General features: G+C 35.8%; 1 protein-coding gene across 1 annotated transcript in view; it reads left to right on the top strand.

Annotated features, from left to right (window-relative positions):
• Nucleotides 1-3,543: 3,543 nt before the first annotated feature.
• Nucleotides 3,544-26,816, top strand: part of LOC136029608 (general transcription factor II-I repeat domain-containing protein 2A-like) — a 47,646-nt gene continuing 24,373 nt past the window's right edge. The window contains exons 1-2 of the mRNA XM_065708111.1: nucleotides 3,544-3,567; nucleotides 6,571-7,272. Of these exons, the coding sequence (XP_065564183.1) occupies nucleotides 3,544-3,567; nucleotides 6,571-7,272 (726 nt within the window). The remainder of the gene's footprint in view (nucleotides 3,568-6,570; nucleotides 7,273-26,816) is intronic.

Raw genomic sequence — 26,816 nt, forward strand, 5'->3', positions numbered from 1 at the left:
AAATAAGAGCTATGAGACACGATATCCTTCCAAACATCAAATTTCATTGGTGTCTGATGACTCTTTCCTAAGTTAAAAATGCCTCATTTTTTCTATTTTTTCAGATTTAACCCCCCCCCCCCCCCAACTCCCCCAAAGAGAGCAGATCCGTTCTGGTTATGTCAAGCGCGTATCTAGGACTTGTGCTTACTTTTCCCATCAGGTTTCATCCTGATCCCTCGACTCTAAGCGTTTTCCAAGATTTTAGGTTACCCCCTCAATTCCCCCAATGTCACCGGATCCAGTTGGGATTTGAAATAAAAACTCTGAGACGCAACATTATTTCAAGCATCGAATTTCGTTAAGATCCCGTCACCCGTTCGTAAGTTAAAATTATTTAATTTTTCTATTAACCGAAATTTTTCTGAAATATTACCGACCCCTGAAAAAATATTAGTTTTCCGAATTAGCTGGCCCCCATCACCCCCCAGATGGTCAAATCGGGAAAATGACTATTTCCAATTTAATCTGGTCCGCTCCATGATACGCCTGCCAAATTTAGCTGTCCTAGCTTACCTGGAAGTGCCTAAAGTAGCAACTAAATCTCAACGTAATTAGAGTTTATTTATCAACATGGTTTGGACTTCGACAGAATGCTGAAATTTCTCAAATAGAATTTACTTACTAATATTTATATGCTATTCACCAACACTAATAGTTAACCTATAATAGTCTACTATTCAAACAACCCTAATAGGTTAAGGTTAACAATACTGCTACTAATACATTATGACCCCTAAACAATCTCTATACTATTCGCATGTCAATGCTCTTCACATGTCAATGGAAAATCCACTTTCAATATTCACTTTCAGTGTCGGACCAAGTAATTTTCTCACATCCACTGTCTTCTGGCTCCAAAGTCCGTTTCATTCCGCGATTTGCTGCAGCCCGGACTAAGGCAGGCTCTCTAAGTGGCATGTTCCTAATCAATCGCGAGTCTAGTATCTCCGGAAGTAAACAATAGCTCCAAAACTCCTGAAGCTTTGGTAATATGGACAAACACTACTCTTTTGATCTCGGAATAGTTAAAATTTTCACATCATGCTCATGGTGATATACCACCAAGTGACATTCTTCTTGATTGGTGATTTCTAGCTGACCTTGAATTTGAGCATAGTATTTGTGATTTTTCTTTAACTCCAATTTTGAATTGTGTGACCATAGGAAAAAGTTCTTTACCAATCCTTTTTGGGATGCCACTTCCCTTATGGTCATTCCTCTGGGAATATTATGGACAGTCTTCACTTCAACTGGTGTGCCGTTTTCTAAGCGACCATCAAGAGAAACTCCAAGAAACTGGATATTTGGATGAATGAGTAGTCTCATTTGATCTCCTTTTATTAATGATACTCCCTCTCTCTGCTCGTACGCCGTCAGTGCAATAGCCTCCAGTTGAATTCCCCTAAGCATTGGAATAGATTTGAAATTAGAATTAATTCGGATATTCTTGACTATTGGTGCGGTTGGAGTATTTTTTTGCGAGAAGCTATTCTATGAAAATAAGTGGCAGTAATCCTTTGGCTCCTCTCAAATATCCAGTTATCATTTTGCCCCTTTGTGTTTACGTAGATCTCCTGCAGTTTGTCTCCATCCAGATTCATATTTTTGCAACATAATCAGCCTTTGCGATTTCAAATTCCTCTGGATTCATATCAGGCTTGTTGAAATTTGGTCCGTAATTTTGATCCCCTTTAGGCAAACTCTGATTCTCTTTCTTTTTGGCCAGATATCTCCCACCCATGGTTGCGTAATATCTTTTCTGATTTGTTTTTGTCCGTTTCCGAAGATTAGAAGTTTTCACCGTGTATTCTTTTGTTATTTTGCAAGGACTGTAGCCAAATGTTTTTTTCCATGTAGAAGATATACGATATAACCGATTTTAGTTTCAAAAATTTCAATGGAGGGAGGGAGGGGAATAATCGGCAATTCTGAGACAAAATTCAACTACTTCATTAGTAAGTTAGCTTGCTAAGATGCCTGCCGCTATGCTTCACAATGTTTTTGATTCTCTGCACCCTCACAAAAGACTTATTTAAGTAGCGTCAATCCATGAGCCCTTTGAAGATGGCTAAGCTATTTTTGTGTTGTTTTCTTTCACTGTCTTTTCTTCTTCTTTTTTCCGTTTTTATTATAATTGTTTTCTAATTTTGACTAGATTGAAATACTATGTTGTTTTATTGCAAATACACGAAATGGAATAAAATCAAGGGAGGAAACAAATAGGAATTTTAGAAAAAACAGAAATAGTAAAAGAATGAAGGCGAAAAAATATTTGCCTGCTGCCTCCTCCTTGCCACTTTTTAGAAACAATTAGTATGAAAGAGAGAAAAAGAACACTTGCCTGCTTTTCGTAAGACCAAGAAAAGACTATTCAGAGATCCCTTGTCGTATGGATTCCCAAAAATCTAAAAGCAAAATATAAATCACAAAACAAAACTAATTAATGTACAATCAGTGAGTAGAACTAATTAATGTCTTTTGACATTCTTTTGACATCTTTTGACAAGAGGTTGAGCACACCATTGCAAAGGTTTTAGACATAAAATCTGGCCCTGTAACCCCCCTCCCCCCGAAGGCCTTCTTAATACGTTTCGCACTGGCTGAAATCAGAACCAACTCATCAGGAGTAATTGGCGGTCTCTTCCGGTCATATTGTTCAAATTTTCTGAATATTCAATTAACAGGTTGGTTAATTATGAACTTTGTCATATAACGCACTTCCACTGTGTCGTCAACTTGGTATTCAACCTAATACTTGTCAAATTTAAAAAACACCATCATTTTCTTTTTACAAAGGGGGAATTTTTCCCAAGGAAAATTGTGTGGGATGAATTGTTGGAGGGTCGAGGCAAATTTTTCGGGGGGAGGGAGAAATTCAAATGGTGGAGATTTTCCATGTTAAAATGAATTTGATCTGCACGTCTTTTCGACTTTTTGCACATGTAATTAACAAAAATTAAGGTAGATTGAACAAATTTACGGTCAAAAACAAATTTACTCAGCCTTGGATTACCTCTTTTGCGGAAAAGATTTTTGACAAACACCGATGTTTGTGTTTATCGATTCGGTGTACGATCGTGATTTTCAATTTACGGAATTGATTCCCCTATGAAGAGACATTGTCCAGGTAGGGGCAAATTTCCCCCAGAGGGAATTTTCAGGAGGAAAGTCGTCCACAGGGGGGAATTTTCGAATACTTTAAAATTCAAAAATACGATCGTTATTATGAAACGAGGGCATTTTCCATGGGAGAGGGGCTAAGTAGGGGAGAATTTTCCTATGAGTCATTTTGTGCAGACGTAGAGTTTTCTGCAAGGAGGTCAGTTTTCGTGTGAAACTTGATAAAACATTCTGGAGCATAATTTAATTCAGGATTCAGTTCTATGTTGAGATTTACTCCGTTTTTGCTTAATCATTAGTCCATAAGCGGAATGAAACAGTGTAATCAAAATGAGAATTTTACATAATGTTTTACTGCGTTTAAGAACAACTGATTATAGTATGGATGTGGAACGTCCCATTTTGGTACGTAGTTTGAAAGCTGAAACTTTTGTTAACAATGTGCTAATATGACAAAAGTCCAACTGAAGGACTTTTGCGGTCAAAAAGCTAATCAAACTTAATAAATAAAAGCTTTTGAACTAGAAAGTACTCTGGAAAAATCTATGAGAAAATATATTCTTACACGTTCCAGGTGTATTGATTACAATATTCTTTACACAGAATTATGTCCACTTTCTATTCGGCTAAGACTTGTTATTCGGCTCATTTTTAATTGAACCGCCAACAAAAATCACAAAATAGTAGTATTATAAAGGCGGAACGGAAATGTTCTAAAGGGGGGGGGGGGTATAATTCTAAGAATTTTTCGACGCGAAACAGATATCACTGGAGAAAATCATTCATCGTTAGTTACGATATCAACGTGGAAAGCACCTTTAAGCTCTACAATTAACTATATGTTGCATAAGCTTATTACGTTATGAAAAATTCTACATAGTAACAACAAAATAAAATTCATGGAAAAGCAATTAACGAACTTTCAAAACAAACTAAACTGGAAAATTTTCCTAAAAAACCTTTCACGCTTGATCATAGCTTGAATATCCATTGTTTTTCTAGTACTTCTTAAAACAAGAGCCAAGAGCTCATATGGCACTTGTGATGAGGTTGGAACCTAAAATTAGACTCGGTACTAGAGTTATCGATTTTTCTGTTCTTTGTTTATTGTAAACTATTACAAAGATAAACTTGCAAATACAGTGTTTCTGTAGTCTCTTCTTGTTCGGTATTGTAACGTTTGTCCCATCAGGTTCCATCCCGATCTCTCAACTCTAAGCGTTTTCCAAGATTTCCGGTTTCCTTCTCCAACTCCACCCAATGTCACCAGATCCGGTCAGGATTTAAATTAGAGCTTTGAGACACGAGGTCCTTCTAAATATCACATTTCATTAAGATCTGATAACCCGTTCGTAAGTTAAAAATAATTAGTTTTTACTATTTTTTCCGAATTAACCGTCCTTCCACTCCTACCCACCCCAGATGATCACCCTTACATAGAATCAGGGAAGCTACTATTTCTAATTTATCTGGTCCGGTCCCTGATGCGCCTGCCAACTTTCAGCGATCGCTATACTGATCACGTATCTAGTTTCGGATCTTCTTCATGTAAAAATTGGGGTGCTCCAGGATTCAAATCTGAGATCTCTCACACCCTAAGCGAGAATCATACCCATAGAACATCAAGCCACAGCTACGAAGAACAATCATTTGCTTTATTAGCATATAAAATTATTCTCGTTTATCTCGTTTGCTCGCTCCCTCCCCCCCAAGAAGGTCGAATCGAGGATGAGACTATTTCTAATTTGATCTGGTCTGGTCCCCGATACGCCAGCCAACTTTCATCGTCCTAGATTATCTAGAAGCGCCCGAACTAGCAAAACCAGAACCGACAGACAGACACGCCGACAGACAGACAGACGGACATAAATTACCATCGCTATATATCACTTGGTAAACACCAAGTGCCATAAAAAGCACTCAAAATCTGAAACAGGACCCTTTTGTCTTCCAACAGGTTATTCTTCTAACACTTTAGGACCTAACTACTTTCCTCTCTTTTTTTTCTCTCACCAATTTTTTTTCATGTCCCTTTTCATTCCAAATTTTTTATTTCTGAATAGTTAGCTTATGATAATTTTCAGAATTTTAGACCACGATTTAATGGATTTTTGCGTTGGCCTAGCGCTGATTTTTTTCTTTTTTTTTTACCAAGCTCTAGAACCTTTTGGGACAAAAATGTCGAAATGAGCAAAAATGAAACATAAAAAGTATTCCACTAGAACAGGGGTCTCCAAACTATGGCCCTCAGGCCACATTCAGCCCGCCCAATAATTTCATCCGGTCCGCCAAACAAATCCCCGTTTGCTGGGCTTGAAAAAAAAAATTATCGTACGACTGGCATCGCATAATTATTCAAAGCTGGGGCTGTTGACTGGCGCTCAGGTGGCTTAGCCAGAGTCAGTTTCCCTCTCTCGATTGTGTGAATCATAGATACTAGTACTGGTAGGTATGTGTTGTGAATTACAACCAATCAGTTGTGTATAACTGTATATTGAAGGGGCGGAGGGCGAGTGGGGCTTCGTTGTATTCTGTGCGGTAATGTGAGATAGAGCGTGGGGTGAGTGAACTGAGGTGTTGATAGGGTTTGATCGCTGATGAAGTGTTGTCATCGGCTGCGTGGTGTGTGGTTAGGGCGCTTTCGCACTACAAGCAGAGCCGAGCGGAATGGAGCTCCGCGGCACGGTTGGGCATTCACATGTAATCAGAATGGCGGTCTTCACAACGAACCATTCGCCATGGAGGATTCGTTTGCTTTTTAATACCACATACAAGCTGTTTTTCCTATAGAATATATTTTATTTATTTTTCCCTTATGTTTTCAGATAGAGAAAATACAAAGAAAAGAAAAGTGAAAAAACAGTGAGTGTCGTCAGTTCAATGACGAATGGAAAATAAAGCACTTTTTTGTGAAAGCAAATGATAAAGGCTCTTTATGCCTTATATGTAGAGACAGTGTTGCTGTTCTGAAGGAATACAATATTTGTCGGCACTATGAATCCAAACGTGGCTCAAGTTTTTCTCACATCACATGAGCAGAACGGACTAAAAAGTTTGAATCATTTCAGCACAGTCGGCATTCTCAACAAGCTGTTTTCAGTAAGAAAAAATCTGAAAATGAAACTTCAACTAGAGCCAGTTACAAAGTTGCCTGTGTATTGGCAAAAAAAGGAAAACCTTTCACTGATGGTAATATCATAAAACAGTGTAAAGTGGAAGCAGCAAGAGAGGTATGTCCAGGAAAAGTAAACCTCTTCAAAATGATAAGTCTTGAGTCAAATACTGTTGCTCGTAGAATTGAAGATTTAGGAGGCGACATAATTCTGCAAGTAAAGGAAAAAACAAAAATACTTTTGCTGGTATTCTCTTGCTTTGGATGAATAAACTGATGTGTGTTATACCTCTCAGCCTTTAGCATTCATTCGTGGTGTTGATAGTGAATTTAATGTGACCCAAGAATCAGCATCACTTCACAGCATGTACAGCAAAACAACTGGAAAAGACTTTTTCAATGAAGTAAGTAAAACTATAACAGAATATAACCTGGAATGGAAACAAGTGCAGTGTGTGACAATTGATGGAGAAAAGAATATGTCTGGGACAAAACGGGGTTTGGATGGGCAAATTACAACTGCTTGCGAGGTTGGAGGATTCTCAAAACCGATTTTTCTGCATTGCCTTATCCATCAACAAGCATTGTGCCTAAAATATGTTGATATGTCTTGTGTCATGAAACCAGTTGTTTCTCTGGTTAATTTCATTAGATCTCATGCACTCAACCATCGCCAGCTCCATGATTTCTGGAAAGAAATTGATTCGGAGTTTGTTGACTTGCCTTATTATACAGCAGTTAGATGGCTTAGTTGTGGAAAGGTTTTGCTGCATCTCTTGGAGCTCAGATCGCAAATTGATTTATTTCTCACAGAGAAAAATAAACTTCAGAAATTATTATCAGTTTGTGAATGGATTTGGAAATTGGTATTTTTTACAGATATGACAGGTCATATTAATCACTTGAATCTGAAACTGCAAAGCAAAACAAATTTGATCAGTGACTACTTTGTTCATGTCAAGGCATTCAGAGCAAAACTTGTGCTACTTGAAAGCCAGGTAAAAGTTAAGATTTTTGCTCATTTTCCATGTTGTGAAAAATTTCATACAAAAAATAAAGTTGAATTTCCTTCTTTATTTGCAAATAAAATAAATTCAGATTTGAAAAAGCAGTTTCAGGAGCGATTTGCTGACCTTGATGCCAAAAGAAGTAATCAGGCTCTTTCATTTTCCATTTGACTGTAATGCTGAAAATCTTCCAACTCTATTTCAAATGGAAATTATTGATGTCCTAGCAGATGACAGGCTGAAAGATAAGTGTAGAGAAGGAAATCTGATTGAGTTTTATAAATGTCTGCAGCCAGATCAGTTTCCAAATTTGATAAAGTTTGCTTGTAGTTTTGTGTCCATTTTTGGTACAACATACATGCGTGAACAAACATTTTCCAAAATGAAGTATGTGAATTCTAACTATTGAGCAAATTTGTCTGATGATCATTTAAGTCTATTCTTACAATTGGTTCATCTAATCTATAACCTGATTTTAATGAAATTTTAAAGTCAAAACGACAATATCATTCGTCACACTAATTTTATTGCATAAAACTAAAGGCAGGAGTCTATTTAGTTTACCCTGATTTTTTCCAACATGATATGTTTTAATGTTTTTTTATGTTTATACTCTAATATTTGAGGAAATTAAATTATTGGCACTGATTTTTTTTTCTTATTTTTTATCCCTTCGGCCCGTATAAATATGGGAAATATATAATATGGCCCTTACATTGAAAAGTTTGGAGACCCCTGCACTAGAACACTGGGGCCTGATTTACTTCATGAGCAGTTGAAGCAGAAGTTGTTAGGATTTGGGGGGTCGAAGATAACGGCTTATTAATGTTAGAAGTTACTGGAGATAGATGAAAACAAGAGAGGAAATAATAAATGAAGAGAGAAAAATCAAATAGGTGAAAAAACGAGGATTTCGTCAGCCAGTAGCAAAATTTGAAAATCAAGATCAAGCAAATATTTCGACAAGGACCTCAGCCAAGTCGTCCTCAGTGCTCAAAAAAAAATTTAAGACAGAGGAAAAAACAAAAATCAAAAACAACAACAAAATATATCCTTCTTAAGTGAACTCTATGAGAGGAGGAGACAATGAATCAAACAACAAAAACCAACTTGAGATCAATGAAAGAGAAGTTACCAATTGGATTGAATAAATATTCTTTGCCTTGCAACAGATTTTGCCTGTCTACAATTTCGGTTTTCATTAGATATGCGGACAGGCTTTCTCAAATTAGACTGGGCAAAAATATTGATATTTAATATTAATTTAATATTAGTCTTTTAATATTAAATTGTTATAAATTGGGCTTAAGAAAATATCTCCCGTGTCTCTATTTATAGCCAAATTTCTGTTTAAATGTTTTTTTTTATCTTAATTGCCTCTTTAAAAGATTGCGGTAGGCCATTTACGGTATATATTAAAGTTGCCTCTTCAAAAAAAAACAAACTAAATGGTCAGGATTTTCGTATATATGCTGGGCCAGAGCTGAATCAAAGTTGTCATTTATATTTCAAGTCTCAGGGACTTATCTATTGAAATTTTGTGTTCATGCAATCGTTCCCCTAGTTGTTAATGGGCCCTGCTATTGTAAAACTTTCCACATGAACACGGGGCTCTGTAGACACCTTTACCTAGTACAGGATCCGTTTTATCCTTTCCCGAGTTGAAAAAGTGTTCAACTTTTTGTTCAGTTTTGAAAGAAACAGAGATTATGTTTTTTTTTAATTTTTCCTAGTTTTTCGCTGAGTTTCGAGACAGATGGTAATGTAGTGAAGGTTTTGTTCTCAATTGCCAGTGTACCTGAATCAGAGGGGGTGGGCTCCCTATTTTCCTGTTTTACCTTTTTTAATCGTCTATCCATTATGTTTTCAATGATATTGATTGGGTAGCTATTGCAGAACAGAATATCTTTAATATAATCTAACTGGGATTTTACATGATCAACTGAACATATTTTTAGAGCCCTGTCGACTAAATAAATTACTACCCCTCTTTTTACACGAGGATGGTGATTTGGCGAGAAATGTAAATACCAATCACTATGGGTCGGCTTTCTGTATACAGAAAATTCAAGGCTAGGAGTATTTTTTAGAATTAAAACATCCAAGAAAGGGAGCTTTCCTTAATCTTCCAGTTTTATTGTGAATTGAAGATTTGAATCAAAAAAAATTACAGCAAGAATGTCATCAACGAAGCGAAACCAGAGAGAGTGTTTTAAGGGGAAACTACTCAAAAAAGATTGTTCTATGAAATCCATGCAAAAATTTGCCAAAAAAGGAGACAAAACAGTGCCCACGGGTAGGCCCTTGACCTGAGGGAAGATTTTCCTCGATACATAAAATACATAGAGAACTTGTTGCAAAGATGTACAAGCGTCATTATTGTGTCAATTGTGTCAAGGTTTTATAATCTGACCAAGCAGAATTTTCCTCTAATTTTCTTTGTAAGGCCTGTTTACATTTATGGACATCGCATGAAGTGTACATGGAAACTGCATCAAAACTAGATAAGATAGTTTTTCTGTTATACTTTGATTTTTCAGCTTCTCAACATGATATATGGAATTCTTTACATAAGATTTCTGTGTTGTTAGAAGAGGCTTGAAAATTGTAGCTAAGAGCCTTCCTACACCTGTAGCTCGAGAACTATAACATGCTGCAATAGGACGTAACGGAGTATCCTTCCTATGGATTTTGGGTAGATCATAAAATTTTGGGGCTGAACAACCTTTGTGGCAAAATTTTCTGTACATTTAAGGGTGATTAGTCTATTGTCTTTTGAAATTTCTAATTATTTCCTCAGCTGATGCGTGTATTTAACTATGGGATCAGTTTTTATTTCTTTGTAAGTATTTTTATCCAATAAAAGGGTATTTATTTTATTTTGATACTCTGCAGAATCCATAATCACAACTGTGTTTCCTTTGTCTGTTCTTGTAATTACTGTATTTTTATCTTTTTTTCAAATTTCGGAGGATTTTGATTTCTTTCTTTGATTGAGCTGAAAGCGAACATGACTGCTTATTATCAAGAATACTCTTTACTATTTCTCTTCTTAGTAGGTCTGGATTTTCAACTTCACCACAAGAGCTAAAAATACCGGACTCCACACTCGTAATAATTTCTGATATATTTACGTGTGTTCGATCCATTGCAAATATAGGTCCTTTTCATAGAATTATTAGATCCTTGGGCGTGAAGACCTTGGAGGATAGGTTTTCCAAAGGAGGGCCAGGACAAAATCTAGGAAGGAAAATCCGTGTTTATTGAAAATGTTGAAATTCGAGTTACGAAATTTTTTTGATAAACGAGTTTTCGCTAAATTGAAAGCGTGTCGGAAAGACCTTTGTGAGATATTTAAAATTTGAAGAAAATCTGGAACAGATAAAGTCTGATGTAATAAAGATTTTAAATTAGATATTTTATTACTAGGGACATATCTTTTGAGTCTATGGTCTTTTAAAATATGTTTAGGAATTTTGAAACCCATTATCTGGCTAAAAGGGCCTTCAAATTGTATGCCTAAGTGTAAATTGTAACATAAAGAAGGAGAAATAATTCGATTTCTTTAAAAACTTTAAGAAAAACATAATCTCTCTGTTTCTTTCGAAACTAAACAAAAAGTTGAACACTTTTTCAACTCAGGAAAGGATGAAACGTACCCTAAGCTAGGTAATGGTGTCTGCAGAGTCCCGTGTTCATGTGGAAAATTTTTCATTGGCAGGACCCATTAACAACTAGGGGAACGATTGCATGAACACAAAATTTCAATAGATAAGTCCCTGAGATTTGGAAATAACTTTGATTCAGCTCTGGCCGAGCATATATACGAAAATCCTGGCCATTTAGTTCTTTTCGAAGAGGCAACTTTAATATCTACCGTAATTGGCCTATTGCAATATTTTGAAGAGAAAATTGAGATAAAAAAAAATACGTATAAATAGAAATTGGCTATAAATAGAGACACAGGAGATATTTCCTTAAGCCCAATTTATAACAATTTAATATTAAAAGACTCTATCAATATTTTCACCCAGTTTAATTTGAGACAGCCTGTCCGCATATCTAATGAAAACCGAAATTGTAGACAGGCAAAATCTGTTGCAAGGTAAAGAATATTTATTCAATCCAATTGGTAACTTCTCTTTCATTGATCTCAAGTTGGTTTTGTCTTTTGATTCATTGTTTTTTCTTCTCTCGTAGAGTTCACTTAAGAAGGTTAGTTCTTGTTGTTGTTTTGATTTTTTCCTCTTTCTAATATTTTTTTTTTTTTTTAGCGCTGAGAATGACTTGGCGGAGGTCCTTGTCAAAATATTTGCTTGATTTTCATCTTTTTTTCTACTTGCTGACAAAATCCTCGTTTTTTCACCTATATGATTTTTTTCTCTTCATTTATTATATCCTCTCTTGTTTTCATACATCATGGATAGCCAGTATGGCCTCAGAACGTATTTAAGTGGAGACAGACAAATTGCAACTCATACTGACGAACACAGACTACATAGACACCAGTTGCGTGGGGTCGTATCTTGCTCACAGAAGAATTTCAACACACATCTTTAGACTAGGCATTAACCTCCGGCGCTCCCACAGCCAATCAGCACGGAAAGATCTTGGCTCTGTTCCAGGGTTGGCTCTATTCTGCCAATTAGCGCAGAAAGATCTTGGCTCTGTCGTCGATGTCGCGACAATAGCTATGTGATCCTTTTGAAAAATGTTTGCGCAACTGGTGTCTATGTAGGCTCTACTAACGAAACACCAGTCAAGATCGTGAACAACGCAATAGCGTTGAAGTAGTCGAAAATATTGTATCTTCCGTGTAAATTTTAGACGAGAACAAAAAAACTAAAAATGCGGTTCAAGCCATTTTGACTGTTACTGAGTATCAAATAATCATGATGACAGCAGTAGCTGCAACCTAGTAAAGAGTGAATCACGACTCATAGTAACCAAAAGTTGAAAAACGTGTTTTGTAAAAAACCTAATGAGGAAAAATTGCCATTCAACACTGATTCACTGTGACATCAGTAAGTTTCAATATAGAGTTAAATTTATCTTGATAACTTAAGAATAAAAATAATTTTATTTAATAACAGGTGAGTCATTGAAAAGCATACAAGAATTAGACCTCCGTTGCCTGTGCAACGGGAAGTGTTGCAGCAACTGTGCCCTGTTCCTTAGGGCACAGTTGCGGAGCAACACGTGCAACTGTGCCCTACGGGACACAGTTGCGGAGCAACAGTCTCCATTATGTCCTTCAGAGGACATTTTTCTAATACGGCTTCGATTGTTATCTTGAAGCATCTTTGATATGGTTTTATTTCGAGCTCCTACTAAACTGAGTTTGGTAAAATGTTTAGCTGGTCCAGAAATAAACGAGAATAACACAATAACAAAGTTGACAATTCTGAATATTTATAGGATGGATAATTACAATTTCAAGATAAACCAGACTTAACTTGACGCCAATTCGAAGTTTTATGTTTCGAGACACACATTTCGGGAATTATTTCCGGGAAATCTGAAAGAGATACGGAAAAACAAAATAAAGTTTTCTGCTTAACTTCTGATGGACTAAGCTAGGAAAATATAAAACAAACAAAAATTGGCAAAAATTGGAAATTGCTCCGAGGACATGACAACACTTCTAAATAGAAAACCTACAGAAGGAGTTTTATATCCGGAAAACTATTGCAAGTTCCAGTCTTATGGGATCGAGATCTGTCGAACCATGTTGGGAAAAAAATTCTAGCTGGCCCAGAACCGAAGTTACCTCTAGAACGTCGAAACTTCGGAAATTATTTCTAAGAGAACGAAGCAACTTGGTATAAAGAACACTTCACTTCTTCTTGCATAACTTTCATAGCACTACTCGATAAAAATAAAATACACATCAAAATCGAAAATTTAAGAAAATTTCAAAAAATCGGAACGAGATTCACTTTTCCGGAATTATTTTCGGGAAATCTGTAAGAGCTACGGAATTTCATGCTTCAGTTCTCGAAAACATCAATAAAAGTTCTATATGAGTTCATAATTATTTTATCTCTAAAACGTTTACTTCCGAAACTAGGGCCGTCTTAACTTGACGCCAATTCGAAGTATTATGTTTTGAGACGCACATTTCGGGAATTATTTCTGGGAAATCTGAAAGAGATACGGAAATAACGTCTTGTAGTTTTCTGCTTAACTTTTGATGGTCTAAGCTAGGAAAATATAAAACAAACCAAATTCACCAAAAAATTTAAATTGCCCCGAGGGCATGACAAAACTTCCAAATAGAAAAACCCAAAGAAGGAATTTTATTTCGGAGAAACTATTGTAAGCTCCAGTTGTTAGGAGATCGAGACCTGTCGAACCGCGTTGGAAAAAAAAATTCTAGCTGGTCCAGAACAGAAGTTACCTCTAGAACGTCGAAACTTCGGAAATTATTTCTTAGAGAACGAAGCAACTTGGTATATAGAACACTTCACTTCTTCTTGCATACTTTTCATAGCACTACTCGATAAAAATATAAGAAACATCAAAATCGAAAATTTGAGAAAATTCAAAAAAAAATCGGAACGAGATGGACTTTTCTGGAATTATTTCCGGGAAATCTGTAAGAGCTATGGAATTTTGTGCTCCGGTTCTCAAAGAGACAAATGAAAGTTCTACATGAGTTCAGCATAACTGTATTTCTAACAAGTTTATTTCCGAAGCTAGGGTCGTCTTAACTTGACGCCAAACATCGAACGCAGAGTTTGTAAGAAAAAAACGGTTGTATTTTTTTTTTATGGAAAACTCTTAGAAATTTTAGGAACTTCTCTGGAACTTTTTTACTCTGTTTCACGTTTCCCTTCCCTCTGAAAAATCTCAAATTTTTAACTCTTACCACTTCGGAGCTACAGGTCGCTGATCACGGTGAAAAAAAAACAAAAAACTACGAAAGCAGTAGTGTTGCTCCGCAACACAACTGCTCCGCAACACAATAATGGAATGATTTGTCAGATAACATCTTGGTTTCACCAGCTATAATACCAATAGTGAGTAACATGCAATTTTAAATTATAAAAAACGCGCTTTAGTAATACTCGAAATAAGGAACAAATAAAAAACTATAATACAAACTCCAGAGTGCTGGTTATTAATATAAGCTAGTCGATAATCCTACTACTATCAAGACAGCTTCGATGTCTACAAAATAATCATGAAATGTCCTTTCCAGAACCAAAACGATAGACAGTCATTAGACTGAGCTCATTATGCAGAAGTGACACCAAATTGAACGAAAAAAAATAAAGCAACAATCCTAAAATGTTTTTTTTCATACTGTAAAAAGTGTGCTTGATAGGCTGTGAAACAATAATTTTAGTTCGTTTATGTTTCAACTTCGCTCTTTATTTCCTCCAAAAAAGCTTTGCTATTCTAAATTAATTATAAGAAGGAGATATTCTTCTGTGGTCAAGATACGACAAACAAATTTTCATGAAGAAAACATCCTATTTCAAACCTTTCTGTGAGTGAGAACAGGGGTTATTTTTGGCAGCGCCTTAATATGGCTTATTATTATCTTAGAAACTTTGGATGGGGTTCGTCCAATTTAAAATTGGAAGTTCCAGTGCAACTTTTAATAGTCAAATTTGATTGGAGGGCAACAGCTCCTCTCGCTTAGCTGCCTTCTCCCAAAAGGCATGAGATCAAAATTTTGAACAAGACATTATTGGGGATGAGAAGGGAGGATGAGAAGGGAGCGGAGCCTTCAATATACATTTAACCACTCTTCTAAAAACTCTCTTCCTACACCTAATTGGGTAAGGGAAAAAACCAACAGCGGGCATAAAAAGTATTACTTTATTTTCCAAAGGGTCAATTTGAGTCTGAAAACGACCCCCTAAACTGGCAATATCTCCTTCAATTCAAGGCCTTAGAATTCCAACCAAACATAAAAAAATAGCTATATAGTTTAATTAATTAATCCACAGTGACGAATTAAATAATTGTCACACAACACAAATGACAATATGCAATATACTATTGTGTTTAAAAAACCAAGTTTTTTCTACTGAACGTAAGGAGTAACATTAAAACTTAAGACGAAAAGAAATTATTACGCATATGAGGGGGGAGGGTCTCCCTCCTCAATGCTAAAATGAGAGAGAAAGTGACATTCTGTATTTATTTTTAAAACAGAAGTTTAATTAAAATTGATAGAAATACCAAAGTGTACTATAATAATTCCTCCATAGTTCTCAAATACGATCCCTAAAGTAATTTCTCTTGATAGCAACTAAATTGCTTCTTAGAATTAGTGTTGCAGTAAAAAGTGGTTTAGTGCCACTAAATTAGAAGTCCAGTTCAATTTACTTGTCGCTCAAACGTGCGAAAAATAAAAACATAATTAGATACAAGACGTAAAAATATCGGAGGGGCTTTGAGAAAAACTGCATTTCAAAAATATTTCCTAGATGCCCAGTGAATATTTCCCAAGGGGAGAATGAAGAAGAAAAAAAGTGAAAAAAAAAGAAAATAAAGAAAATTTACAACTATTCTAAAGCATTAACGTGTGCTCTATATTGCTTATAAGCGATCCTAAGTGTTTAAAGGTGATATGAAGTGTATATAAGAGATCTAACGCTTTATATCATTTACAAATGCTTTAGAATAACCTACGTATTTGGAAAAAGTGAGATGTGAAGCAGTTTATACGAAATTTAAAGTGCTTGTATACGATCTAAAGCGTTTAGAAGTAATTATAAAGCGTTTTTAATTGACTAGAATGTTTTTAAATAATCCAAAGCCTTCTTAAGCGATCAAAAGCATTTGCGAGTGATTTTGAATGATATAATGTGTCCATTAGTGATCAAAAACGTTCAAAAGTGATCAAAAAATGATCAAAAGTGCTTTTAATCGTTCTAAAGCATTTAAAATTCTTCAAAAGCGTTTACAAGAGAGCTAAGTGTTTAAAGTATTTTTCGGCGTTTATAAATGACCTAAATCATTTATAAATGATCTAAAGCGATTATAAGTGATTTAAAGCGTTGAAATAGTTTGAAGAGTTTAAACGCAATCTAATGCGTTTTACGCTACCAAAAGCATTAGTAAGTGATTTAAATAGTTTATAAAGGATCTAAAGTAAGATCTATGTAATAGATGGTACAAGTAAGATTTAAAGTTCGTGATTTAAAAATTTATAACTAATCAAAAGCATTAAAAAGTGTTCTGTAGCGTTTAAAAGTGATCTAAAGTGCTTACAAGTCAAGCAGTTCGTGGTAACGAACTGTAGTAAGGAGCGACCCGGCTCAATAGTAACCAAAACTCTAAAAATGGAATTTTGATACTATTAGAACCGTATTTTAATGCTTATTTTAAATATATAAGTTTCATCAAGATTAGTCTTAACCATCAAAAGTTACGAGCCTGAGAAATTTTGCCTCATTTTAGAAAATAGGGGAAAACACCCCCTAAAAGTCATATAATCTTAACGAAAATCACACCATCAGATTCAACGTATCAGAGAACCCTATTGTAGAAGTTTCAAGCCCCTATATACACAAATGTGGAATTCCGCATTTTTGCCAGAAGACAAATTACGGATGCTTGTTTATTTGTTTGTTTTTTTTCCAGGGGTGATCGTATCGACTCAGTGGTCCTAGAATGTCGCAAAAGGGCTCATTCTAACGGAAATTAAAAGTTCTAGTGCCTTTTTTAAGTGACCCAAAAAATTGGACGGCATCTAGGCCCCCTCCCACGCTCATGTTTTCCCCAAAGTCACCGGATCAAAATTCTGAGATAGCCATTTTATTCACCATAGTCGAAAAACCTAATAACTATGTATTTATGGACGACTTACTCGCCTGCAGTCCCCTTGGGAGGGGTTGCAAGTTACAAACTTTGACCTGTGTTTACATATAGTAATGGTTACTGGGAAGCGTACAAACGTTTTCAGGGTTTTTTTGGGGGTGGTTTCTGGGGGGAAGTTGAGGGGAGGGGTTAAATGGGAGGATCTTTCCATGGAGGAGCTTCTCATGGGGGAAGAGACTTTCAATGGAGGGGGCGCAGGATTTTCTAGCCTTATTTAAAAAAAACAATGAAAAAATAAATATGAAAGGCTTTTTTCTACTGAAAGTGAGGACCAGCATTAAAACTGAAAACGAACAGACAATATGACGCATATGAGGGGTTTACCTCCTCGTAATACCTCGCTCTTTACGCTGAAGTATTTTTATTAATTACAACTACTTATTCTACGGCCTTTGTGATTCAGGGGTCATTCTTAAGGAATTGGGACAAAATTTAAGCTTTAGTGTAAAGAGCGAGGTATCGACGAGGGGTGAGCCCCCTCATATACGCAATAAAAACATACGAACACAGAAGTTCCTTACGTAAGCTAATTCGTAAGTTACGTACATTTTTTACTTATGAAAACGTTCGTAAAAAATCAAAAGTTATAGTTGCCTTTTTAAGTAATCAAAAAATTGGAGGGAAACTAGACCTCCTCCCTCGCTCCTTTTTTCTCAAAATCTTCCGATTAAAAATATGAAAAAGCCATTAACCAAAAAATAATAATATGTAAATTTTGTTTTAATTAAAAAAAGTTTAATAAAAAAAGATCAAAAAAGTTTAATAAAAAAAGATCAAAACATGCATTAATTCAAAAACGTCCAGAAATTAAACAAAAAAAAACAAGTTTTTTTAAATGAAAGTAAGGAGCGACATTAAAACTTAAATTGAACAGAAGTTACTCCGTATATGAAAGGGGCTTTTCCTCCTCAACACCCCGCTCTTTACGCTAAAGTTTTTTACTGTTTTAAAAAGTAAAGTTAAGAGAAAGAGTCAAACTTTAGCGTAAAGAGCGGGGCGTTGAGGAGGAAAAGCCCCTTTCATATACGGAGTAACTTCTGTTCGTTTTAAGTTTTAATGTCGCTCCTTACTTTCATTTAAAAAAACTTTTTTTATTTATTATATGAAGTATTTATAAGAGACTTGAAATATTTATAAGAGATCAATTGTGATCAGTTGCGTAAACCAAAGTGCTTATAAGTGATATCATGCTTTAGACGTTCCTTAGTATTTATGTGTGTTTTAAAGAGTTTGTAAGTGATATAGAGCGTTCATAGAGATTCTGTAGACTACGTATAGGTGTTCAAAGCCTTTATAAGAAAACTAGAGCGTTTATAAGCTATACAAAACCTTTTTAAGGGATCAAAAGCCTCTATAAGGGGTCTAAAGTTTTGCAAGTCATGAAAAGCACTTATAAGTTACCTTTAAGCGTTTATAAGTTATCTAAAGTGTTGATAAGTGATCTAATACGTTTAAAACTGATCAATGGTGCTTATAATCGGTCTAAAGCATTTATAAGTGTTATATAAGCTATCAACCGTTTTCAAGTGATCAAATAAGTGATGTATTGATTCTACAAGTGGCCAAACGCGCTTATGAATAATCTACAGCATTTATAACCGGTCAAAAGTGTTTACAAGTAATCTAAAGAATTTATGAGTTATCTATGGTGTTTAAAAATGAACTAAGACGAAATTATTTAAAGCGCATTTAACTCATCTTAAGCAGTGATGGATTCATCTCAAGCATCTCAAGCTCATCTTAAGCAGTGATTCATCTAACCTTGCAAGCAGTGATGGATTGTTTCACTGCTGAGGTCCTTGAGCTTACTGGTAATGCTGAAAAAGACAACATATAAAATTGTATCATTCCTTGTCTTGTTCAACTTGCCATTAGAAATGGCGAAGAACTGAGCTTGGTTTTTACTTTCAAATTCCTCTCCTGCTTACTTTCACTGCCTTTTAGGAATCTATTCAGTGTGGTAGCCGAAGAGCACGTTCCAAGTACAAGACTTTTTTACAGATCCATATTCGACATACGCCAACAGTCAGTTCGGGTTTTTCGCCTGACATTGTCTGCACTAAGGCTTACAATACCTACCGCTTGAAATGAGAGGTAGGAGTTCCCTTGGTTCTTTCAAAAAGAGAATAAAAAAATTATCTTGTTTTGAAATGGTTTCTGGCCTGTCTGAATCTCTAAAATATATAATAGAATGCTTCTTGCCTGATCAACGTTTTAGCTCTTAAGTTTTCTTTTTAACGCCATCCTCGCCGAGTGGTTTGCACACTAGGTGTAAAATAAAGAATTTAAATAGATAAGAGATTTTAGCCATTATTGAGTGCTTTTTTTTTGGGAATTGGAGTGGTTTGCTCCTGGGTGAAATGGTGGGTCACAGGTTGAAGCTCAGGTACAGGCTCTGCAACGGACCTGATTGGCCTTACCCTTGCCGATTGATGTTGGGGCGGGAGGATAATTCGGTGTCTAGGGTTGGACAGGATTTTATTATCAAAGTATAGTGCGAGTTTTAAACGATAGGAGCTATGGGTTTGAAGTTGAAACTGATTAAGAAGGGATATTGTATGGTACTTTTGGGGCTTTTGAGATTACTAGGAGGACACGGTATTGCACCCTCTCAACCCGGTCCGACAGATCCTTAGTCAGTCCGAAATACCATACAGGGCAACAGTACTAACGTGTGGAATTAATAAAAGAGAAATAGATGCGTAGTAGGTGTGGTGAAGGGATTCCATGAAGAGCCAACAACTTCAGAGACCTGATGGCCAAATTGGCTTTTTTAAGATACCATCAACATGTTTATTTAACTTCAGATCCGAGGTAATATGAACACCAAGCAGTTTGATTTCGGTCACGTGACTGGTGCTGGGAATAAGCGGGTTAAGAACTGGCGTAGATTTTCAAACAGAAATGACTAAAATAACAGATTTGTCAAAGTTGACAGTCATTTTTTCCACCTTTGCCTCTTGACATATATCATTCATTAGTAAGCCTTCTCTGCTTGGGAGGTTTTTTCGACAATATTCATGAGTGACAGATCGTCGATGTACTTACAGAGGTCATCCAGTGTTGTTGCCAAATCATTTATCATGACAAGAAAAAAAAAATGGTCCGAAGAGGGTACCTTTGAGAAGTCTACAAAAAATGGGCAGTGGGTCGGAGTAGGTGGACTTACATTTTGTCCGTTGATATCTACCAGAAAGAAAAGTAGCAATTAAACCCACAAGGAATGAGTGCACACCTAGTCAAAGAAGGTTTTTTTTTACAAGAATATTGTGGCAAATTAGATCAAAAGTTTCTCTTAGGTCTATTGCAATAAGATTAATTCAAGAATCTGGTTCATTGATTTTTTGTAAAATACCGTCAATTATACTTACTAAGTAATGAGATGTAGACGTGTTCACCATATTTTCCAACTACCTCCGATCAATTTTCTCCAGAATACGGTCTTTCAGCCATGCTGCAAAAAAACTTTTATGCAATTTGCTAAAAATGGGTGTCATGGTGATCGGTCGGACACTCAGAAAATCATTGGGCGCATCTTTTTTGGTATTGGTGTGATGAACCCATTTTTCAAATTGATGGATGCTCACCTGTTTTGTCACCCGATTAAAAAGGAGTATTAGGGGCCACTAAGATAATCTGGAAATGCTTCGATGAGATGGACGGGAATATTTACTGGAGTAATGCTTGTTCTTTGAAGCCTTTTTAATTTAAAAAACTACCTGGGACTCTGATATTAAAGGGAAATCAAAAGACTTAGCAGAAGGGTTGGGTACTTCCTCGCTCAGCAAAGGCAGGAGGGATTGCACAATGTTACCCAGATGTTTATTAAAGGAGTTGGCTGTTACGACGTTTTCTTCATCAATGCCAAAATCGACTCCTTTTTCAAAATTGCCTGTCATCCTTTTGATTCGGTTCTACCACTGGTTTGGTTTGGACGTGTTCATATGACTAACTTCACGTTCTAAATATTTGTTCGCGTGTTTTCGAGTGACTTTTCTTAGTTTTTTTTTTTTCAAACTGTTGGCTTGTTGGGTATTACCATGACAGGAAATCCATTTTTTTCCATTACCATTTTCATAACTTCTTTTTGTGTAATTTATGGTCGATCTGACGTCTCAGGAAAACAGGCCGTGTAATTTTGAAGCAAAGTTTCTTGCAAAATAGTAGTTTTGTCATTACTACTTTTAGTATCTTGAAATTTTTCCCATTTCTCGCAGCTTAACCACTGGCCAAAAGTCAGAAGTCCCTCATCTGTGATTGGTCGACTGATAGTTACAAGTTGTAACTATCGGTCTAATCGTCTTAATGGAATTGGCGGGGTTAAGTTAAAGAGAAAAGTGATAACTTCCTCTAATCGGAGCCCCGGTCGTAGGTTTGTTTTAAAATTCGCGTATATTTGCGGAAATTCGGCCAAGAGACGTACCGCTTTTGGTTGTGGGAAAATTGACGAGCTGCTTCAGGCCGATTCATGCGTCCAGATGATTAAGCTTTAACTCATTGGCATTGCCCATCATGAAAATTCCGCATGATGGGTATTTGCCCCAAACAAAATCCGAACCGAGTTGCAGCTTTTCTACGAATGTTTGGCGATATTCACTTGTCTGACCCGGTGAGTGATAATACACGCAGAGAGCAATACCAGTGAATTTCCGGGAGAGACGTCGTGGTCTTAGAATGACCCACATTATTTCGATCAAGTCTAGCTGCTCTTATGATTTCATGGGCATAAATAAGAACTCCACCACCTTTCTTTCCCCAGTGGGTGGTCATCAGGTCGCATTTTTTATAAGTTCATCAAAACTACCTATTTTCAGGAGTTCCGGGTTTTGTTGATAAATTTCAGAAACCATTAGGACAGATACCTTTGTTGCCAGAGCTAGACTTTCTAACTCAGCCACTTCATCAAAATTTTAACTTTCAGTGTTTGGGTAAATAAACCTAGGGAAGGCAAAAAGCTTTAGAATTATAAAGCTTTACCTTTATGGTGTTTGATTTTCTAGTTGTTCTCGTTAATTGACTTGTCTTTATTGGTTACTCTAAACTATTTTTACCTACCAAAAGTTTCTTACCCAGACGTTTATGGAAGCTATAATGCTGCTTTGTTCTTCGTCGTTAGATTAGTGAAAATATTATTTTTTTAATCATACCAATTACCTTCTGAAAAACAGGATTCAACCGTAAGAAAGTTTTTGAATCCTTTGTAGGTTTTATGAGAGGGCCGTTTATTGTCCTTCTTACAGACATCCCCGACAGTTCTTGTACCAAGACTGGCGAATCTTTTGAAGTTTCCTAATTTGACCCATGTCAATCTTTTGCATGATCAATGCTCCACAAGCGACAAAATGTGTCTCAACTGCAATATAAGTCACTTTTGAATAGTCTGGGAACGACAAAAATATTGTCAAAGGATTACTCAACTCTTTTTTTAACTTAAAAAAACTCTCTTCCTAATCAGGGCCCCATTCAAACGAAATTACTTTCCTCAAAAGCTTATTTAGAGGGTAAACTAAATCAAATAGATTCAATAAAAATAGTTTGTACCTCTTGACCAATCTAATGAAGCTACGCAATTCACTAACAGTACGAGGTCTGTTTATCTTTTGGATACTGTCGAGTTTATTAGCCAGTTGTGAAATACCCCGAGAAGAAACAGAAAAACCAAGCAGCTCACAATTCTCTTCAAAACTCACATTTCTTTATAACTTTCTTCACATCACACTCCAACGATCTGGGAAAATCTTTTCTAAATCCCCAGGATACTCACTTCCAGCGACTGAAATAAAACTGAAACCCATTGACATAACGCCTTAGGACTCACGTTACTGCCTTGAGGCAGCTTTTGATACACATATTACACACTATGCGGTCCGCTAAACGAATAATATTGTTGGCTTTCTTCTGCCAATGATACATTGAAAAAGGCCTGTTTTAAATCGATAATGCTAAAATTTCTCTTTGGGCTAAGGTGGTTCAGTACATCCTAGATCCTTCCAATAGGGCAGGCACTGTCCCTAGCTAGACTATTAATCTCCCGACTATCATACATAACCATTTGATTTTCCAAACTCCACTCATGCTTAGAAGGTATTTTCTCCTGAGATTTTGCAATAAGGAATATAAGGCAACAATAATCACTTCTGCTAGTTTTCATAATACCTACGTTTGTCACCGCATAAATATACTGCTGCAGAACTTCCTTTATTTTCAGTGGCAAATTAAAGGACTTTGGTTTATGTGATGGTAAACTTTTGTCAATATCTACTTTAAACTCCATAAAACTATTGTTACCTATATCATATGCATTGACTGAAAAAATGCTTTTATATTTCATAAGCAAAGCAACAACAAACAAAACCCTGAACTTTTATCAGCAGGTTTTGTAACGACCGTCATTCCATCAGGTAAAGGTAACCTTTCCTTCTACCTAAAAAGAACTTCCGCTGCGTTAATTGAGAATGGGTCTAAAAACTATTCTCTTATGCATCACTACGCTACCAGAAAAAGATGGACTAATCGACATATCATTTTCACAACCCAGGAAAGTCAATGTGTTGGTCCGGAAATCAATCGTGCCTATTACTTGGAGTATATCCCAACCAAAAATAATATCAAAGCCTAAGCAAGAGACCCCCAAGAATTCTCAAAAAATTTTCCGTAAACTATTTCCTTCAAAACTTATAAAATCTGTAACTACTTTTAATGAAACAGGAATTGCCTTCGAATTCCTATCACTAGGTTTTATTCTAGCCAAATGTTGCTCAGCTTTCATCTTTTGTTGGTCAAGCCCTACAAAAATTACTGATCAAACAACAATTTATGGCAATTTATAGTTTGAGCTTGGCACTCAAAACTATTAAAGTAACTTTCTTCATAATAGGGTACCGATTGAAACTGTATTATTTCCAAATTTGCTACTTTTGAAGAGAGCTTTTCAAAGTTATTAAGACTGTTTTCCCAGTACATTCAATAGAGGTCTCAGGGGAATAATTAACTGTAGAGTTATCTTATAATTAGCGGCTATGTATTAATGAAGAACTTTTCATGTACTTTGTATGTATTAAGTAAGAACGTCAAAAAACTGGACGTAGGATGCTGGTCTTGTTATTTACATCAGAACTAAACAATACTAAGTCCTTCCTTTGGACATATGATAGTTACAGATATAACAATCCCTGCTGAAGAAAGGCACAGTCCATCCTGTGTCTGTAATTTACCAAAGATTTCACCATATATTCTTTTCCTTTTCAAGCTAATAAATCTTCATCCAATTTTGGTTCATAAGCAAGTCTGATTTTGTCATTTTCTCACGATCGCCGGATTTTTACCGATGGATGAAGGAACTAGATACGGTTAATGAAGTTATAAGACGGATTGTTTCTTTTAACTAATATGGGATTGTAATTGATGAAACCTTATCTTTTAAGCAGCATGTAACTTTAACTAGTAAAATTCTGGCAAGAGATTTAGGTATAATGAAGAAACTCCAACATTTTTTTCTTATATCTGTCCTCCGCCATCTTTACTCTTCTCTTAGACACCCGTATATACTTAATTGTTCAAGTATTTGGCTTTCCACTTTTCCATCTATCCTTAAACCAATAAAAGTTCTACAAAATTACGTAATTAGGCTTTTAGCAGGGATTCCTCTTCGTCAGTCTGTTTGGGAATATTATACAACCTTGAAAATTTCGTCAGCTGTGGGCCTCCGTGGCTTTTATGTATTGTGGGTTATTTTTGGATTGCTGCAGGATATTCAACCACGCTGTTTTAGTGATTTATTGTGCGTTAGGTCTTTTGTTCATTCACGCGGTACAAGAGGTAGTGTTGATTTAAGTGTACCTAGAGGCATTTCTTCCCGTCCATGTTTTTCTGTTTTAAATAGAGGTACACGAAAATGGAATAGTTTGACGAGTAATATAAGGTGTATTGGAGAATCCTTTGTATTCGAAAAGCCATTAAAGAGCTGCTTGTTGTAGATTAAGAGCTTTGATTCACTCATTTATTTTATTTATTATGGGGGTTATGATGATATGGTAGTTCCCAAAGGAAAAGTGAAGTAATAAAGTTTTTTTTTATATTTATAGTTGAGTGTGGTGGTGTTAGTGGTGTCGGTTGACTTGTGTTCTTTTATTATATTAAATAATAAAAACAAGTTTTTTTCAATGAAAGTAAGGATTAACATTAAAACTTAAAACGAACAGAAAGTACTCCGTATATGAAAGGGGATTTCCTCCTCAACGCCTCGCTATTTACGCTAAAGTTTGACTCTTTCTCTTAACTTTAATTTTTAAAACACTAAGAAACTTTAGCGTAAAGAGTGGGGCGTTGAGGAGGAAAAGCCCCTTTCACATACGGAGTAATTTCTCTTCGTTTTAAGTTTTAATGTTGCTCCTTACTTTCATTTAAAACACTTATTTTTTTATTTAGTTTCTGGATGTTTTGAATTATGCATGTTTTGATCTTGGCTCTCCGCACCTAAATAATTAAAACGAAATTTGCATATTAATTAATTGCAATTAATCGGAAGATTTTGAGAAAAAAGAAGCAAGGGAGGAGGCCTAGTTGCCCTCCAAGTTTTTGATTACTTAAAAAACCAACTAGAACTTTTAATTTTTTACAAACGTTTTCATTGGTAAAAAATATCCGTAGCTTACGAATTAACTTACGTAACGAACTTCTATATTCGTGTGTTTTTATTGCGTATATGAGGGGGTTCATCCCTCGTCGATACCTAGCTCTTTACACTAAAGCTTAGATTTTGTCCCAATTCCTTAAGAATGACCTCTGAATCACAAAGGCCGTAGAATAAATAGTTGAAATTACTAAAAATACTTTAGCGTAAAGAGTGAGGTATAACGAGGAGGTAAATCCCACATATACGTAAAAATTTGTGTTCGTTTTGTTTTAATGCTGCTCCTTACTTCCAGTAGAAAAAACTTTTCATATTTATTTTTCAATTGTTTTTTCAAATAATGCTAGAAAATCCTGCACCCCCTTCATTGAAATTCTCTTCTCCCATGGGAAGTTTCTTCATGGATATATCCTCCCACGTAACCCCCCCCCCTCAACTCTCCCCCTAAACCAAAAAATCCCGTGAAAACGTCTGTACACTTCCCAGTAACCATTACTATATGTAGTTTTTGGTCACTTAAAAAGGGCACTAGAACTTTTAATTTCCGTTAGAATTAGCCCTCTTTTATTATTCTAGGACCACTCAGTCGATACGATCATCCCTGGGAAAAAAACAACAAAAAACAAACAAAAAAACAAATAAATAAGCACGCATTCGTGATCTGTCTACTGGCAAAAAATGCGAAATTCCACATTTTTGTAGATAGGAGCTTGAAACTTCTACAATGAGGTTCTCTGATACGCTGAATCTGATTGTGGGATTTTCGTTAAGATTGTATGAGTTTTAGGGGGTGTTTTTCCCTATTTTCTAAAATGAGGCAAATTTTCTCAGGATCGTAACTTTTGATGGGTATAACTGATCTTGATGAAACTTATATATTTAAAATCAGCATTAAAATGCGATTCTTTTGATGTAACTATTGGTATCAAAGTTCAATTTTTTAGAGTTTCGGTTACTATTGAGCCGGGTCGCTCCGGGTTACCACGACGAACTGTATGATGTGTTTTGTTTTCTCTATCTCCCCCTTGGACAAGCTTTGCTTTTTAGGGGAGGTAGTAGTCAT

This window comes from Artemia franciscana, chromosome 7 (assembly GCF_032884065.1).
Source record: "Artemia franciscana chromosome 7, ASM3288406v1, whole genome shotgun sequence".
NCBI classification, from domain to species: Eukaryota; Metazoa; Arthropoda; class Branchiopoda; order Anostraca; family Artemiidae; genus Artemia; species Artemia franciscana.